The 19757-nt window shown below is 42.0% G+C and overlaps 1 protein-coding gene across 3 annotated transcripts in view; it reads left to right on the top strand.

Annotated features, from left to right (window-relative positions):
* The window catches only part of SYK (spleen associated tyrosine kinase), an 89934-nt gene extending 76900 nt beyond the window's left edge, over window positions 1–13034 (top strand). For all 3 annotated transcript variants that reach the window (XM_061200639.1, XM_061200637.1, XM_061200640.1), the window contains 3 exons: window positions 7513–7653; window positions 9057–9169; window positions 11951–13034. In XM_061200639.1, coding sequence (XP_061056622.1) covers window positions 7513–7653; window positions 9057–9169; window positions 11951–12023 — 327 coding nt within the window. In that variant the 3' untranslated portion in view covers window positions 12024–13034. The remainder of the gene's footprint in view (window positions 1–7512; window positions 7654–9056; window positions 9170–11950) is intronic.
* The last annotated feature ends 6723 nt before the right edge of the window (window positions 13035–19757 follow it).

The following is a 19757-nucleotide window of genomic DNA, read 5'->3' as shown; positions in this document are numbered from 1 at the left end:
TGTAATATATAATGAAATAATTATACAACTCACCATAATGCAGAATCAGTGGGAGCCCGGAGCTTCTTTTCACTTGCTACTCACTGATAGGGTTTTTATATGAGTCTGCAAGCAATTGATTTATTATGGGCTCTGTGCAATCAAACCTCTCTGCTAATGATAATCTGTATTTGCAGCCGCTCCCCAGAGCTAGCATCACCACCTCAGCTCCACCTGAGATCATCAGGCATTAGATTCTCATGCGGAGCATGCAGCCTAGATCCCTTGCATGTGCCGTTCACAGCAGGGTTCGTGCTCCTATGAGAATCTATGCCGCCACTGATGTGACAGGAGGCGGAGCTCAGGCGGTAATGCGAGCAATGGGGAGCAGTTGTAAATACAGATGAAGCTTTGCTTGCTTGCCTGCTGCTCACCTCCTGCTGTACAGCCCAGTACTGGTCCTTGGCCCAGGGGTTGGGGATCCATGCCCTAGACCCAGTGTCAAAGTATGCTCCAGCATGCTCCCACCCACAGGTGAAAGTCTTTCCTTACTGAAGTCAGCCCATACAGTCTGGAAGAGGTGGCTGCATCTTCAAATGTACATATGCCTACACAAGGCTGCAAGGATCATGAAGAATCAGGGAAATGTGACACAACCAAAAGAACATAGTAAACATCCAATAACTGATCCAAAAAAAATGGCGATACACAGATTGTCTAACAAATAATTCAAAATAATTCTTCTGCTCAGAGAGCTACAAAAGAACACAGATAAACAATTTACTAAAAATCAGAAAAACAGTACAAAAACAAAATAAGTTCAACAAAGACATAGAGAACATAAAAAAGAAGCAAACAGAACTTTTGGAGTTTTACAATACAAAGACTGAACTGAAGAATTCAATGAGACTTTCAACCACAAACTGGACCAAGCAGAAGAAAGAATCAGTGAAGTCAAAGACAGATCACTTGCAATTAGCTAGTCAGAGGAGCAAAAAGGAAAAGAGAATAAAAAGAAGTGAGGAAAGCCTATGGGACTTATGGGACACCATTAAGAGAAACAAGTTATATATTTCTGAAGTCCAAGAAGAAGAGAGGGTGAAAGGGGCAGAGAACTTATTTTTAAAAATAATGGCTGAGACTTCCCAAATCTGAGGAGAGATTTGGACATCCAAGTTCATGAAGCTCATAGGTCCCCAAATAAATTCAATTCAAATAGATCTTCTCCAAGACACAGAATAATAAAATTGTCAAAAATCAGACAAAGAGAGAAACTTAAAAGCAGCAAGAGGAAAAAAAGCTTGTCCCTTACAAGGGAGCTCCCCATAAGGCTACCACCAGATTTCTCAGCACAAACCTACAGGCCAGGAGAGAGTGGAATGATACAAAGTTCTGAAAGAAAAACATTGCCAACCAAGAATACTTTATGTCCCAAAACTGTCCTTCAGAAAGGAAGGTGAGATAAAGACTTTCCCAGGCAAACAAAAGCTGAGAGAGTTTATCACCACTAGATCTTCCTTACAAGAAATTCTGAGTTCTTCAAGCTGAAATAAAAGGAAGCTAATTAATAACATGGAAGCATATGAAAATATAAAACGTATTGATAAAGGTAAGTATATAGTCAAATTCAGCATACCCCAATACTATAATATGGTGTTGTGTTAATCACTTAATGCTGATATTAAAAGACAGAAGTATTAAAAATAGCTATAACTACAATAATTTGTTAATGGATACGCGATATAAAAAAACATAAATTGTGATATCAAAAACATAACGTGTCGGGAGGAGTACAAGGGTAGAGTTTCTGCATACAATCGAAGTTAAGCTGTTATCACCTTAAAATAGACTTATATTTATAAGATGTTTTATGTAAGCCTCAGGGTAACCACAAGGCAAAAACTTGCCATAGATATATACAAGATAGAGAAAAGGGAAGCAAAGTATACCACTATGGAAAATCATCAAATCAGAAAATAAGACAGTGAGAGAGGAAGAAAGGAGCAAAAGAACTATAAAACATCCAGAAAACCGTAATATGGTATTAGTAAGTCTTTACCTATGAATAATTACTTTAATTGTAAATGGATGAAATTTTCCAATCAAAAAGCATAGAGTGGCTGAATGGACAAAAAAAAAAAAAAAGTCAACTATATGCTGCGTACAAGAGACTCATTTCAACTTTAAGGACACAGAAAAACTCAAAGTGAAGGGATAGAAAAATATATTCCATGCAAATGTAAACCAAAAAGTGGCAGGTACACCTATGTTTATGTCAGGCAAAACAGACTTTAATCCAGAAACTGGAGCAAGAGACAAAGGAGGTCAGTCATCTTATAATGGTAAAGAGGTCAATTCATTAAGAAGATAAAATAATTGTAAATATACATGCACCCAACATTGGAGAACCTGAATATATTAATCAAATATTAACATATCTGAAGGGAGAAATAGATAACAATATAATAATAGTAGCAGTCTTCAATACCCCACTTTTAACAATGGATAAGTCATAGAGACAGAAAATCAATAAGGAAACATTGGACTTGACCTGTGCTTTGGACCAAATAGACCTAACAGAATTTACAAGAGAATTCTATTAAACATATCAAGAAGAATTAACGCCAATCCTTCTCAAACTATTCCCAAAAATGGAAGAGGAGGAAATACTCTCAAATTCATTTTTCAAGGCCAACATTATCCTGATACAAAAGCCAGATACAAGGAAAGAAAACTATAGGCCAATATCCCTGATGAACATAGATGCAAAAATTCTCAACAAAATACTAGCAAACTAAATTTTAACAACACGTTAAAAAGATCATACACCATGGTCAAGTGGGATTTATTCTTGAATTCGAGGATAGTTCAATATACACAAATCAATAAATGTGATACCCCACATTAATAGAGTGAAAGATAAAAATCATATGGTCATCTTATTAGGTGCAGAAAAAGCATTTGACATAATTCACATCATTTCATGATAAACAGTCTCAAAAAAGTCAGTATAGAAGGAACATGCCTCAACACAATAAAGGCCATGTATGGCAAGCCTACAGCTAACATCAGACTCAGTGGAGAAAGGTTGAAAGTTTTTCATCTAAGATAAGGAATAAGACAAGGGTGCCCACTCACACCACTGATTAAACAGTACTGGAAGTCTTAGCCAGAGCAATTAGGGAAAAAAAAAGAAAGAAAGAAAGAGAAATAAAAGGCTTATAAACCAAAATTACCTCATCTCTATTTGCAGATGACATGATCTTATACAGTTGAACCTTGAACAGCACAGATTTGAACTGTGCAGGTCCACTTACACATGGATTTCTTTCACTAGTATGTACTACAGTACTACACAATCCACTATTGGTTGAATCCATGGATGCAGAACCGTGGATACAGAGGGCCAACTGTAAGGTTATATATGGATTTTTGACTGTGTGAAGTGTCGGCACCCCCAACCCCTACATTGTTCAAGGGTCAACTGTATATAGAAAACCCTAAAGACTCCATCAAAAAACTGTGAAAACTGATCAACAAATTCAGTAAAATAGCAAGATACAAAATCAACACACAAAAAGCAGTTGCATTTCTATACACTAACAGTGAACTATCCGAAAAAGAAATAAAGGAAAAAAATCTCATTTACAATTGCATCAAAACAATAGAATACTTAGGGATAAATTTAACCAAGAAAGTGAAAGATCTACATACCAAAAATAAGACATTGATGAAAAAAATTGAAGAAATGGAAAGATAACCTGCATTCATGGGTCAGAAGAGTTAATATTGTTAAAATGACTACACTACCCAAAGCCATCTATAGATTCAATACAAATCCCTATTAGAATTCCAGTGGCATTTTTCACAAAAATAGAAAAAATAATCCTAAAATTCATATGGAACCCGAAAAAACCCTGAATAGCCAAAGCAATCTTGAGAAAGAACAAAGATGAAGGCATTATGCTTCCTGATTTCAAACTATGCTACAAAACTGTAGTAATCAAAACAGTGTGGTACTGACATAAAAATAGACACATAGATCAATGGAACAGAATCAAGAACCTAGAAATAAACCCATGCATATATAGTCAACTAATATTTGACAAGAGAGTCAAGAATGTTCAATGGGGAAAAAATAGTCTCTTCAATAAATAGTGTTGAAAAAACTGGATATTCACATGCAAAAGAATGAAATTGGACCTCTATATTATAACATTCACAAAAATTAACTCAAAATGGATTAATGATGTGATTGTAAGACTTGAAACCATAAAACTCCTAGAAGAAAACATATGGAAAAAGCTCCTCAGTGTTGGTCTTGGCAATGATTTTTTGGATATGACACCAAACGCACAAACAACGAAAGCAGAAATCAACAAATGGGACTACATCAAACTAAAAAGTTTCTGTACAACAAAAGAAACATCAACAGGATGAAAGGTCAACCTACAGAATGGGAGAAAATATTTGCAAACCATCTATCTGATAATTGGTAATTATCCAAAATATATAAGTAACTCATACAACTCAATAGTAAAGCCCCTCAAATAATCAGATTTTTAAATGGGCAAAGGACCTGAATAGAAATATTCTATTTTTTTCTGTATTTCTATGACAAAAGAAGACATTCAAATGGCCAACAAATACATGTAAGGGTATTTGACATCACTAAGCATCAGAGAAATGCAAATCAGAACCACAGTGAGATGTCTCTTCATACCTGTTAAAATGGCGATCACCAAAAAGATAAGAGATAACGAGTGTTGTTGAGGATATGGAGAAAGGGGAATCCTTGTACACTGTTGGTGGGAATGTAAATTGGTGCAGCCACTATGGAAAGCAGTATGGAGCTTCCTCAAAAATTAAGAATAGAACTACCGTATCATCTGGCAATCCCACTTCTGTATATATATCCAAAGGTAATGAAATCACTATCTAGTAAAGATATCTTTACCCCCATGTTCACTGCAGCATTATTTACAATAGCCAAGACATGGAAACAACCTAATATCCATCAATAGATGAATGGATAAAGAAAATATGATACGTGTATGTGTGTGTGTGTGCATGTGTGTGTGTGTATGTGTGTGTTGGCTTAAAACTGTAGACAAATATATGGGATATATTCAGACATAAAAAAGAAGGAAATCTTGCCATTTGCAATAACATAGATGGACCTTGAGGGCATTATGCTAAATGAAATAAGTCAGAGAAAGACAAATACTGTATGATCTCATTTATGTGTGGAATTTTAAAAAGCCAAACTCATAGAAACAGAGAGTAGATTTTGGTTGCCAGGGTTTGGGAGGTGGGGGAAATGAGAAGATGTTGGTCAAAGGGTACAAAGTTCTAGTTATAAGAGGAATAAATTCTGGGAATCTAATCTGCAGCTCGGTGCCTAGAGTTAACAGTAGTACATTGTATAGTACTTGGAAGTTACTGAGAAAGTAGATCTTAAGTGTTCTCACCATTACAACAGCGACAACAAAAATTAGCAATTTTGTCAGGTGAAGGATGTGTTAACTAACCTTATGTTGTAAACATTTTGCAATACATATGTGTCTCAATCATCATACTGTACAAAAAAAAGAAGCCATGTTAGAAGCAGCTAAAAGAGACTGAACACAAATGAAAAGATGGGAACGTGGAGAATTTCTTTAAGAAAACAAAGTGAAACGGAAAACATTAAAGTGTTAAGCAAGATTAAAGAGAAATGATAGTGATGAAAGCAAATTAGCTCAGTGCTCGGAGAACTGCATGACAGTGTGAATTTGTGCAGCAGGACTAAATGCAAATGCCCTTTAATCCAGCAACTCCTTACAAGTACTCTACACACCGGGCAGATACACACTGTCAGTAATGTTCATTCTAGCATGATGTGTAATAGCAAAAATCAGGAAACGACTTAATGACCTCTCAGTAGGAGGCTGGTTAAATCAGTTGTAGAAGATTTATGCAAAGCATACAATTAACTCTCCTAAAAGTGACTTTCTTTGCATGTGCTGACATAGACATATATCTATGACACATGGTTAAGTAGAAAAATTAAAAAGTAAAGTGCAAAAAGTATATACCTATAGCTTGATTACCCCTCAAGAAAGCATATATTACCAGTTTATACTTGTATGTAGATTTTTCTGGAAAGATTCAAGAAAAACGATCAAACGTGCTGTCTCTCTTGGTGAGGATTTGGAGTTTGTGGTGGAGAGAGATTCCCTTTTCATCATATTTAGGATTTGTCAAAGGTTTATCTTGTGATCAGTTTAAAATTCAGAATAAACTGGAAATAACACACATGACTAGATTGTTCACAACTTTTGAAATCAAAATCTAAAAATAATACATAACATGAATGAGACAGACGTATAAGCAGTGTGTCATTTAGAGAAGTGCCCTAGCACCTGTGGTCTCAGATTGATATCCCCGAGTTGTCTCCTCTGGCCACCGTAGGGCAACTCACCTCCCTCCCTCCACTTCAAGAGATGTCACCCAGGTTAGAGTGACTTCCATGGGAGGTATCAAGACTTCACTACACCATGCTGAACCCTAAGCCCCAAAGAAAGAGTTTTGCTAGGCAAGATTTTGATCTCTTTACTAGCACTTGCTTTTTTAAATTAGAAAGTTTACAACTTTGTTTTAAATGATACTAGCAAACCGTCTCCCCCAAAACAGTGTTGGTTTAAAGCTGTAGACAAATGTACAGTAATAGTTAAATATATTATGAACAGCCGAGTATTTCTTGGAGCAAAACCATGAAGTAATATTCAGGCCTGACTCTTGCATTGCCACGCCAAGCTCCAAGAAGCTGTGAGTAGACAAAGAAAGAGGTAAGAGAAAGAGACTAAAAAATACAAAAAATTCAGTCTGAACCTTAAAAATATGTATTTAAATTTTAAAAATTTAAGATGTTAAGATTTAACATATTTTTAAGATTCAGACCAGATATATACACACTGGCATTTTGTGAGTCACGATTTTATTTCTTTTTTTTTAATTATGGTAAATGCACATAACATAAATTTTACCATCTTAACTGTCTTTAAGGTTACAGTTTAGTAATGTTCAGTACATTCACTTTGCTCACAACCAATCTCTAGAATTCTTTTCATCTTCCCAAACCAAAACTCTGTACCCATTAAACAGCTACTCTCCATCCCACCCTCTCTCCAGAGCCCCAGGCAACCATTATTCTACTTTCTGTGTCTATGAATGGGACTGCTCCAGGGGCATCAGATGAGTGGAATCATACAATATTTGTCCTTTAGTGACTTGACTGGCCTACTTCACTGAGCATAATAAAAGGTAACCGCATGGTGCATCCATGTCGTGGCGTGTATCAGAGTTCCCTTCCTTCTTAAGGCTGAATGATACTCCACTGTATCAATATACCCCATTTTGTTTATCCATTCATTTGTCGATGGACATTTGAGTTGCTTCCACCTTTGGCTGTTGTGAATAGTGCTGCTATGAACAAACGTGGTGTCCATCATTTTATTCTTAATGAAACATCTCCATGTGCTTGGTTTTCAGGCCCAGACCCACGGGAAGTGGCCCGTGAAGTGGTACGCTCCGGAATGCATCAACTACTACAAGTTCTCCAGCAAGAGTGACGTCTGGAGCTTTGGAGTGTTAATGTGGGAAGCATTTTCCTACGGGCAGAAGCCGTATCGGGTGAGCTACTTTTTGTTTCATTTCCTAATTAACAGACCATCAGAACAGATAAGCCCCAGATTATCTCTAAAGGACCCTGAAAAGCATCAAATCTGGACACCCTTTCTGAGTCTTTATCTTTTGAGAGTGGGGGGTTAATATGATCTCACTTTATTCTAAACTGAAAGAAATATTTGAAGCTATCTGGACAGTATGTGGGTTTTTTTTATTGTGTATTACACATATAAATATGCATAAAATATGTCAACGAAAATTCAAGTAACTATCAAGTTAAGAAGGATAAAAGGGAATTTTATTTGAGCCAAACTGAGGATTATAACCCAGAAAGCAGATTCTCGGAAAGCTCTGAGAACTGTTCCACCGTTAGAAGTCGAAGGCACAGTCATATACATTTTTGAGACAAAGGATCATACATCAAAATGACATACTGATATTTTACATAAAGGTCACTAGGGATACATAGTCCAGGTAAACATGTACAAAGGGAGCGGCAAGTCACCATGCCCTACAGAGCTAGGAAAGAACACTATTTTTTAAAGAAGTTACAGTGCTAGTGTCAGAGAAAGGAAAAAAAGTGATCTTTATCGCCAAGCAGGCACTCCCATCTTTGAGGAGCTCTGGTTAATGTGTAATGCAGATGCACACTGCACATTAGGGAGGGAGGGAGAATGTCCAAACAAACACAGAATTTTATGTTTAATTTTTTCTTGTCCTGCCTTAAAATATAAATTTTATTTCATCAAATATATACCCAAATCACCATTTATTAGATTTGAAATAGAAATAATGGCTATTCCCATTATCAAATTTGCAGCTCAGTTACCTTTTTTTAGATTTTTTTCATCTATATATATATATATATATATATATATATATATATATATATATATATACTGAAAAATGCACAAATCCTAGGACACAGCTTGATGGATTTTCACAATTGGGACACACCCATGAAGCCAGCCCCCAAATGAAGAAACAGAACAGAAGCCCCCCTTTCCCCCTGCACACACAAAACTTACCCCAAGGGTAACCCATCTGACTTCTAGCATCATAGATTAGGTGCTCCTGGTACTTCCCTGGTGGTCCAGTGGTTAAGACTCCACGCTCCCAATGCAGGGGGCCCAGGTTCGGTCCCTGGTCAGAGAACTAGATCCCGCATGCCGCAACTAAAGATCTTGCATGTGACAATGAAGATCCCGTGTGCTGCAACTAAAACCCAGAGCAGCCAAATAAATAAATAAATATTAAAAAAATAGATTAGGTGCTCCTATTTTTTGTACTTTATATAGTTGAAATCACACAACATGTACTCTTTTGTTTCTTTTGGGGGGTAGGATGTATTTGTTTTGTTTTGCTGCATGCTATGTTTAAAAAGCTCAAGAATATTTTGCATGTTTTAGGGAATGAAAGGCAGCGAAGTTTCTGCTATGCTGGAGAAAGGAGAGAGGATGGGGTGCCCTCCAGGGTGTCCGAGAGAGATGTATGAGCTTATGACCCTGTGCTGGACCTATGAGTGAGTACCCAGCCCTTCCTGCCATTTAGCCCAACGCTCTGGAGGCAGATAGAATTGCCGACCACTAAAAAGGAGCATGAATTCTGTCTTTTCATGAATCAGGGATGGGCTCCTTTCTAAACAAACAATTGGGGGAGAGGTCTTGCTTCCTGGACCACGCACTTATATTCTTTAGTCTAAAGAGTATAGACAATTACTCTAATTCAGGATATCAAAATTTAAAAGTAGATAATATTGGCCAAAGGGTGGAGGGGTGGTCAAAGTAAAAAAATATTCTTAAGGGTCTGGTCTGGTGATACGTGCTATTTTGGCACGAGCGGATGGCAGAGGTACTTAGCAGGGGGATGTCATACTTCCTAATTCCTGATCACCTTTCAGAGTGAGGCATGACCACGGATGGTGGCCAGCTCACAGATGGATTGGCCAAGGTAGCACTTCCCGAGAAGCAACTCAGAACTTGGAACAGTGGCCCTAGAGTCTGCACTGAGGGGCCTCACGTGGCCTGCCTGGTAGAGCACATGTGACGTTGTAGGCAGGTGATGTCCAGGGCAGCTCAGCTGGCAAGGGAAACACACTGCACCTAAGAATCAGGGACATGGCCTTTGACCTTGCCTGGGTTTGGCAGCCTGGACGTGCATCATGGGGAAACCCCCAAGCCATGGCCTCTGTCCCTCTGACACTGAAGTGTGCATATAGCGCCCTTGCAGCTTGGCAATGATGCAGGTCTGTAATCTGGGGGAGCTCATATATCTGCCAATAGATTTGATACTTCGAGGGTCAGGTTTATTCTCAGATATGACAGCTGATATTGCAAGAGTATCTTCAGGATGATGGATATTTCAGGTGCTTTCAGATGCCACCTGGGATTCTGCAACGCCCCGGGAAGCATCTTCCACAACTGTAGCTGGGAGTGGAAGTGAAGAATCTCATTATTATCTAGAAGTGACCCAGGGTCAGCAAGGGAGAGGGCAGTTATTTCCCTGCCACTTTCCTCATGGAGGTTACAATTCTGGGCTAGGCAAACAGGAAACAAATTAACCCCGAGATAAACGCATGATTATGTATTGTGATGGGTGCTATAGAGCAAACTACAGGGAGCTTTGAATGAGAGTAGAGAATTTCGGGGGGAGGGTCATACTTCCATTGGAGAGTCCATATTGGCCTCTTTTAGGGAGGGTCATTCCAACCGAGAACTGCAAGTTGAGGAGCTTGAGTGCCGGAAATGCCCCCACTGGGCACGAGGGTCAGAGCGGAAAAAGCACCCCAGACCCAGGTAGTTGGAAGTGAGCAGGACGCCAGCACACACACAGGACACTTGGCCACCCTCCTCTGCAGAAGCTCAGTGTTGTCCTGGAGGCAGCCTCACCCATGGTATAAAGGAGAGATTCCCTGGGAAACCTGACCAGGTGTCTTTGCTGAGGGCCAGTCTGTACTCCTGTTTCCCTACACTAGTTTGTTTGCTTGGTACTAGGCTGCTGGGTGGATGAAACCCTCACAGCAAGACTCCAAGGGACTCTGTGCATTCGGATCCCTATGGTCGGAGTAGAACACCCTGTTTGGCAAAGATGTTGAAGTTGTTTTCTTTGGCTTGAAGTTTAGTAGCAGGAGAGAGGCTTTCCTTCTGTGTGGACACAGGTTTCCACACATGGTCCTACATCCCAGGCTTGGCCATCACGTCCCCTCCTGCAACACAATTTGGTGGCCAGAGACACATCTTCCCACAGTGAGTGTGGTCTATAGACATGACCACAGATGGCTGATATTTTTACGCAGTTTTATTGCCTGCACTTGAAAGCTGTAGGTGCAACCATTTGTTTGATGCCATTTGACAAAACAACCTATTTTGGTTCTGTAGAAGCCACTCTGCCCTTATAACAGTAAATGATTCTTGGTTCCCATGTGTGGCCGCTGGCTGTTCTCTTATAACTAGACTGAACCATATGAAATCGCAGTTGTTGTAGGTCAAAACGGTTGAATGTGGACAGTTCGTGCAGTTTAACCTCAAGTTCTATGTCACTTTTTGGGCAGTTTTACCCACTTGCAATATAGCCAAAAATCTTACAAAATAAAATTAACTTCTGAGCAAGGATAGGCTCTCCGAATTTTAAGAAATACTTGCTTCCAACTGATTCTGTTCAGTATGCCCATGTTAGAGAAAGCAGAGATGTCTATAGAAGTTTGTTTAGAGGTTGCAAGTTGTGAAAAAAACTTTTACCCATGGTTTATATACATCGTCGCCTCACCTGGCAACAGTGACAGAAGTAAGGCCTTGCCACGTTAAGGTTTACAATAGCAGCATCTTTTCAGAAAATCCAGAGCCATCTGATTGGAGTGTGGGGAGGGGAAGTTTAAATTGTGTCCACATTTTTTTTAAAAAAAGATTGAGTCAAACGTTAAATATATATCTGCAGCACACTGACCAACTAAGTATTTTCAGACACGTTCTGTTTTGCTAGGTCATAAGGAGACAGTCTCTGAACCTGCGGTTAAAAGATCCTGACTTTGAGAACAAAACTTTCCCATCTTTAAGGTGGACAGGAGTCACTTGGAGACCTTGTTGAATGCAGACTGGGTTCGTTAGGTCTGGGGTGGGCCTAATACTGTATTCCCCAGAGGCTCTGGTCAGCCACACTTAGAGCAGGGATGCAGTGTGACCGCAGGCTCATGAGGAAGCGGGGCACGGCCACTCCACTACCACTTGGCCTGCAAAGGCCCCTGCTATGACCAGCACTTTTTCACAAGCATTGATAACAAACGATAATGCCTCTTTTCCCTTTGCAGCGTGGAGAACAGGCCCGGATTTGTAGCAGTGGAACTGCGGCTGCGCAATTACTACTACGATGTCGTTAACTAACGGCTCCCACGCCCGTCTGTGGCTGCCTTTGGCCAAATGAGCAGTCGAGGGGAGACTATTCCAGTGCTTTGATTTTGAGTCTCCATCGTCCTCCGCCCGGGAGAGCCAGCTCAGGTGGAACGTTCCAGTGACTGTCGTTCCCCAAAGTCTGTCCTGGAACACGCCCTCCACAAAGCAACCCATCCCAGAGGAGCGGTGGGAAGACAGACGGACACCAGGACCAAGGGTCCCATGGATTCGTGTGTGTTTCTTGTCTGAGTGGCAGGTTATTTGCAGGATTTGTTTCCAAATTTCTTTCTGTCTTTTCAGTTCTCGGGCTCCTGGGCTGCACTTGAATACCCAGCATCACCATGCGGTGCTGAATCCTCTTGCCCATTTCGGCTGCATTTTCAGTGGCCAGAGGGTGCCCTTCGCTTGTGATGCCTGCTGTGGAGGGAAGGAAGGGAGAGGAGAAGAGATTTGACTGCCTCCAGAACATGGCTTCTACAGGTCCCAAGATTGAGCCCTGCCACTGAAAAACGTTCCCCGATAAAAGTGCTTTGGGGCTTAAAAAAATCAGGCTGGACCACTGCCGTTTCTAAGCCTGTAGCCCAGTTAAGGGAACATAAAAAGTCTGGATACTGCTTTTGCTCTATGTGTTCTGAGGCAGAAGACTCACATCTATATGAAAAATGGAGCCTGTTGGAATGAATTGGCTTGGCTTACTTTCCCCCCAAAAGCCTCTCTGAAGACTGTACTTGACTGGAGACTGATAAAGTTCTTCGTGGAGACCCAGTAGGGAAGAGGATGTCTGTCATCTCAGGTTCAGGTCTGACCTAGGACAGACAGCAGGGTACAGCGGGCTGTCGTCTGCTTAGTGTGGTCCAAGCTTGCTCTCCCCTAGAGAGGGGCTGCAGCCAGAATTCCCTGACTTTTTCTGTATTCGTAGTGCGGGACAACCTGGTGGTCAAGGCCATCTAAAGAGGAGTTTCTAAGGCAAGTATTAATTCACAATAAAGCCATAGATCCTGACCCTCTCCACAAGTAAACCTCATTGAGTGTGACTTTGGGTTGAAGATACAAGACCCAAGAAATTTTTTCTAGTCCCTGAGTCTTAGTTAATCCTTGGCTAATGTTTGATCTCATGCAGATCATCAGCCCATTGATATCAGATTTGCTGTAGCCATCCTTCTTAGGTCAGTCGAGACACATAAACTCAGACCATCTTGTCTTCAGAGGTACCTAAGACATTTTAAAGTGTACATCCAGCCTATGGCCAGAGAGGAGGCCCCACTGATGACAGGGGAGCCAGACACGGAGAAAGGCAGCAGTCGGCACCCCAGCTTAGCCAGCAGAAGACATGAGTCCACTGGTAGAATTTGTGTTAAGAAACTTTCAGAAGCCACCCATGCTTTTTTGCCACATGGTGGTTTAATCATAGTGTTAAAGAAAGGATCCCTGTGTGCTGAGCAGATACTCAAAACAATGGCAATGCACATTTAGAGTCCCTGAGATTATAAAGATGAGTGACACAATCTCTGTGGTCAGGTTGTTTGTAGAATCATCACAGAAAGGGCTGGATAAAGCAGTAATGGCATCTGAGAAAGAGACCATCCATACACACTGCTGAACTCCCAGGGTCCTTCTTCTACCCCCAAAGTGTGTCTGTAGCAAGGCCACACACTTACAGGAGTAGAGGGCATGCATGTCATAAACATGTAGAGCTCTTGTCTTCTTTCCAGTAGGATTTTCCACACTGTCTAGCAGCTCAACACCCTTCCCAGGAGTCTGGGGATGAAGAACATCTAGAATGTGAGTGGGCAAGAGATGCCCTGCCCAGGAGGCAGCCAGCACTCCCCTCTGCTCTGTCCTCCGCTTCTCCCCCTAGTGGAAAGAGGCCTGTGTGTAGAATTTTCACTGTGGCCGCTCGCCCAAGTCTCGTCTAGTGAAAATCGTGTCCTGCGTTAGGGATAACTGTTCTTTTCCCTGGGGTCACAGAGGAAGGCACATAGGGAAAGGCACCTTTGTGGAAGGATTTATGATGTAAATGAGCAAAATTTGGAAGCTTAGGGCTTACTGCAGGGCTGGGCTTTCACATGCATGCTGCCCTTCTGATGGGTCTAACCACGTCTTTACCTGGGTCTGGGCTCGCTCCATGTGCCTTCACCTTTTGGTCCATGTTTAGCAGGAACAAAAGGACAGCACATCAGACACACGGCCCTGGCCAGTACCAATTGTCTGCTGATACCACAAACACTTTGTCACCTCAGTGGGACCAAAGGTTTTTGTAACAGAAACATAGTTCATTCTGTGGTTAAAATAATTACAAGTGCTTTTCGTTTGAGCGTGTCCTTCCCCTGCACTTGCTGGTACCAGCCTTACCTTTGTCCTTTGCATGGTGACTTCACATTTACCCCAGCCCAATGACTACAACCCCACCTGGGTTTTCACATGCAGGGGTGACCGCCAGTTTGTCAGGCCCCCAGACTCCCAAAGAGCACACTCGACCTGTTAATCCGGGCATCATATTCTCCACTCATTTCAGAAGAGCAATCTTTTGTCACTGGACTTTTTTTCAACTGTGATTTTTAATAAAACTTTTAAATGAGCTTTATGATGATTTTCATGGATGTGATTAAAGTATGATAGGTTATACTGTCAAATACACTGTGTCAAACAGCATTGTCAAATGTGCAACATGTATTTTAAAAAATGGTAAGTCCCCAGCCACATCCTAAAAAGATGGATATATGCAGGCTGGTCGGAGCAGATCTGGAAGCTTCTGCCATGCTCAGAAGGAAAAGGCCTGTCAAGGAGGGCCCTGGCCCGCCATGATCCTCTGTTCACGGGCAGGGGATCTGCCCAGCGAAAGCCTCACAGCTCACATCGTTCACTAATGGGAGGCGGGCTTACAAGACAGAAATCCCAAAAGAGGCCAGAGCAGCACTGTGGCTTGTGAACTTTCTCTTTCTCTGTACAGATAGCTTAGGGAACATTGGGGGTGTCAAGGAAAGATATCCAGAGCCCCCATCCCCTGTTTTAAAGGAGGTTACACACATGCATGGACATCGCATACACACACACACCATGCACATACACACACTGCAATAAGCACACATGCACACTGAACCTTATTCCAAATGACCACTTCAATGCCACTGTGGGGCAGACATCCTGCCTCAGAATACATGCTAGTGGATCTAGTCATCTCTCTTCTACCTGCTCTGGGCCTGGGTCAAGTACCAGAGTTTCTCCTGGCCATCAGCCTCCCTCCCAGCCCCACTAGAGGTCCTCTGGCTCCTGGCGGGCAGAGGTTTGGAGGAGACCTGGGTTGGCTGGCCTCACACTCCATTGGTGGGCCCTGAGACCAGGAGGGCCCCAGAATGGGGATGACTGCCAAAAAGCCCTTTGGCTGGTTTCCCCGGAAGCAGGGCACAACAGGTGGTCTCCAGCACTGACCTTGGGCGAGTCATACAAACTCAACCTCCTGATGTGCATAACTGCAGCTGAGGGTTACCCACTGACCTACGATGACACGTGTAAGTGCCGGCCACAGAGGCCAGGAGCCATGTTCTAAAAGTGCCAGCGGGCACCACAGCCTGTGCCCCCAAGAGCAATGGGCGACCTGGTCGATGGGGATTCTGCAGGCCAGCAGGTGGCACTGTGTGCCAGCTCAGGAAGTGACTTCTTCATCCCCAGGGAGGGCGCAGAACCCAGGTAATCACATGTTTGTGATCCTTGGAAGCAGGGATGTGAGATGGCTTTGTCACCGAAGTGAGCTCGGGCAGAGAGAGATTTTAAGACCTGCCCTTGTTTTTCCAAGGGGAGGAGGGGACTTCAGAACCAGTCAATAAACGCTTTCTCTTTTTAGTAAAAGCACCCATTAGACCTTGTCTGTCCCGAGCTGCAGTTAAGATGAGAGCTGCTGGGGCCCGAAGGAAAGGGGGGTGGCAGAGAACAGCTGACTTCCTGTAAGCTTGGGTGACTTCTTGTCCCCTCAAGAGTTCCATTTCATTGAAATTGGCCCATTCTGGTGTTGTTGACTGGAGGGAGAGAATGTGTTTTTCCATCCCACCCACACAGGCCAAACCGAGGAGTCTGAAAACTAACCCCCCATATGGGGGGTCCTATGAATGACATTGCTATAAAGAAACATATCCATTGACCACCTGATACATGGAAGTGACAACTCATTGTGTGACCCTGAACTGCCCACCAATTTGTAGAACACCTAAGGCCAAGAGTTATCAGTGGTTCCCAGCTTCTGAAACATAAAGCTGATTTTCAGAAAAATGAAAATTATTTGAAAGAGTCAGAAAGAGATTCTAGTTCCGGACAAACGATGCTGGCATTTCCCACTTTATGCAGCAGTTGCTTCCTTCTGGACACTGGCTTGTGGCCTCAGGGTGGAATTTGTCCCTGCTTCAGGGAAAGCAAGTCCTCCTGAATCATGGCCTTTCTCAGGTATTGGGAGCCCAGCAGAGGCAAAGCACAATCAGGCCCCCAGGCCCTACACCTTTTCCTTCTCCCTGCCGTCCATCCAAAGAAAAACTGGCGAAATAGCTCACAGGTGTCTTCCCGCGAATGTGAGTCTGGAAGACAGAGCTGTGCTGTGCACCCAGCAGTTCCCTGATCAAATAACACGACTGAGTGCATTCCCACGTAAGGACTCTGGTGCCCCATTAGCCCAAAGTTCAAGGAATAAAGTGCAACAAAGACCTTTTCACACATTTTTTCTAGCTCATCATTTTCCCGGCTTCTTTGACCACAGAAGCACTATTGTGCTCAATGCCTACTAGCAAGGCCGAGCGGGTGTTCCTCACACACTTTAGGAAATGCCAGACTTACCACGCAGGAGGGAGGGGTCTCTACAGTGGGATACTGTGCACTTGTGTGAATGTAATTCTGTCCCTGAAATCAGCCAAGGAAACAGTTACCCTGTTCTTATTAGCTGAAAAACCAGCCTTGTCCTGTTCTCAAATGTGGGTTATTTATACATAATGTTCCCTCTCTCTCTTTCCTTCTCTCTCTCTCTCTCTCTCTCTCTCTCACACACACACACACACACACAACACTGGGACACATATAATCAATCTTTCCTTCCAAGAAAAAGAAATAAAATGATAGCATTTTGATACAGAAGGAGGGCCCAGGGCACATAACTTGATGTTTCATCACATAGAGCTCTTTTTAAGACCACTTATTTATTATTTTGTAGTTTTACAAAATTAACCTACATTAAGAAAGTACACATTTCCAGAGCCACCACCACCAAATCCAGCAAGAATCCACCTGGACGCCCAGCACGTCCTGAGATGATTCAACCCGTCCTGTGCCTGTTTAAACTCATGATCTCACCAGCTGGGCGCTGCCCCCTTATGGGGCATTAGCTAACCAAGTGATGCTCTCAGCCCACATGTTACTCAGCTGAGGACATTTCCAGGAGCTATTTTCTCAGCGAGGCGTTATTTTACCCAAGTCTTGATTCATGAGACTTTATGCCTTTGCAGGCTTTGAGGTCTTCAAATGACTCAGTTTTCCATGATGACCATTCAACTGTGGAACAGTGAGTGGAAATTGTATGTTGTTCACAAACAACTATTTCTCATTCATAAAAGTAAAGAGCCAGTGTCTAGTACTGTTTATTCTCCATAGTGTGTATGAAATGACACCATGAATTTCTATAAACCACCAAGGATGTCAAAGCTCTTTGGAAGACAGCACTGTTAATACCCACAGCTTGTGAATAGCTGCTCTGAGTCCCTCCTCCCCCAACACGGGGGAAGAGGTGATGCCTCAGCTTCACAGGCAATGAACAGGAAAGGAAAGGTAGGAAAGATCATTAATCAAGAAAACCATTTGGGAAAAAAAAAAAAGAAAACCATTTGGGGGACCTTCAAGATGGTGGAGGAGTAACATGTGGAGATCACCTTCCTCCCACAAATATATCAAAAATACATCTACATGTGGAACAACTCCTACAGAACACCTACTGAATGCTGGCAGAAGACCTCAGACATCCCAAAAGGCAAGAAAATCCCCACATACCTGGCCATGTGGCAGACAGGGTATTGGCGGCCCAGCCTGGTATCAAGCCTAAGCTTCTGAGGTGGGAGAGCCGAGTTCAGGACACTGGACACCAGAGACCTCCCAGCCCCATGTAATATCAATTGGCAACAGCTCTCCCAGAGATCTCGATCCCAATGCTAAGGCCCAGCTCCACCCAACGGCCAGCAAGCTCCAGTGTTGAATGCCCCATGCCAAACAACTAGCAAGACAGGAACACAACCCCACACAGTAGCAGAGAGGCTGCCTAAAATCATAATAAGTTCACAGACACCGCAAAACACACCACCAGATGCAGCCCTGCCCACCAGAAAGACAAGATCGAGCCCCACCCACCAGAACACAGGCACCAGTCCCCTCCACCAGGAAGACTACACAAGCCATGAACCAACCTTAACCACTGCGGGCAGACATCAAAAACAACGGGAACTACAAACCTGCAGCCTGCGAAAATAAGACCCTAAACACAGTAAGTTAAGCAAAATGGGAAGACAGAGAAATATGCAGCAGATGAAGGAGCAAGGTAAAAACCCACTAGACCAAAGAAATGAAGAGGAAATAGGCAGTCTACCTGAAAAAGAATTCAGAGTAATGATAGTAAAGTGATCCAAAATCTCGGAAATAGAATGGATAAAATACAAGAAACATTTAACAAGGACTTAGAAGAACTAAAGAGCAAACAAACAGTGATGAACAACACAATAAATGAAATTAAAAATTCTCTAGAAGGAATCAACAGTAGAATAAGTGAGGAAGAAGGACGGATAAGACACCTGGAAGATAAAATAGTGGAAATAACTGCCAGGGAGCAGAATAAAGAAAAAAGAATGAAAAGAATTGAAGACAGTCTCAGAGACCTCTAGGACAACATTAAACACACCAACATTCAAACTATAGGGGTCCCAGAAAAAGAAGAGAAAAAGAAAGGGTCTGAGAAAATATTGAAGAGATTATAGTTGAAAACTTTCCTAACATGGGAAAGGAAATAGTCACTCAAGTCCAGGAAGCACAGAGAGTCCCATACTGGATAAATCCAAGGAGAAACATGCAAAGACACATATTAATCAAACTATCAAAAATTAAATACAAAGAAAAAATATTAAAAGCAGCAAGCGAAAAGCAACAAATAACATACAAGAGAATCCGCATAAGGTTAACAGTTGATCTTTCAGCAGAAACTCTGCAAGCCAGAAAGGAGTGGCAGGACATATTTAAAGCAATTAAAATGAAAAACCTACAACCAAAATTACTTCACCCAGCAAGGATCTCATTCAGATTCAATGGAGAAATTAAAACCTTTACAGACAAGCAAAACTTAAGAGAATTCAGCACCATCAAACCGGCTTTACAACAAATGCTAAAGGAACTTCTCTAGGCAGGAAACACAAGAAAAGGAAAAGATCTAAAAAACCCAAAACAATTAAGAAAAGGGTAATAGGAACATACACATTGGTAATTACCTTAAATGTAAATGGATTAAATGTTCCAACCAAAAGACATAGACTGGCTGAATGGATACAAAAACAAGACCTGTATATATGCTGTCTACAAGAGACCCACTTCAGACCTAGGGACACATACAAACTGAAAGTGAGGGGATGGAAAAAGATATTCCATGCAAATGGAAATCAAAAGAAAGCTGGAGTAGCAATTCTCATATCAGACAAAATAGACGTTAAAATAAACACT

Source organism: Eubalaena glacialis, chromosome 9 (assembly GCF_028564815.1).
Source record: "Eubalaena glacialis isolate mEubGla1 chromosome 9, mEubGla1.1.hap2.+ XY, whole genome shotgun sequence".
In the NCBI taxonomy this organism is placed as follows: domain Eukaryota; kingdom Metazoa; phylum Chordata; class Mammalia; order Artiodactyla; family Balaenidae; genus Eubalaena; species Eubalaena glacialis.
Note: the sequence above shows the minus strand (reverse complement) of the source record. Positions and strands in the feature narration are given on the sequence as shown.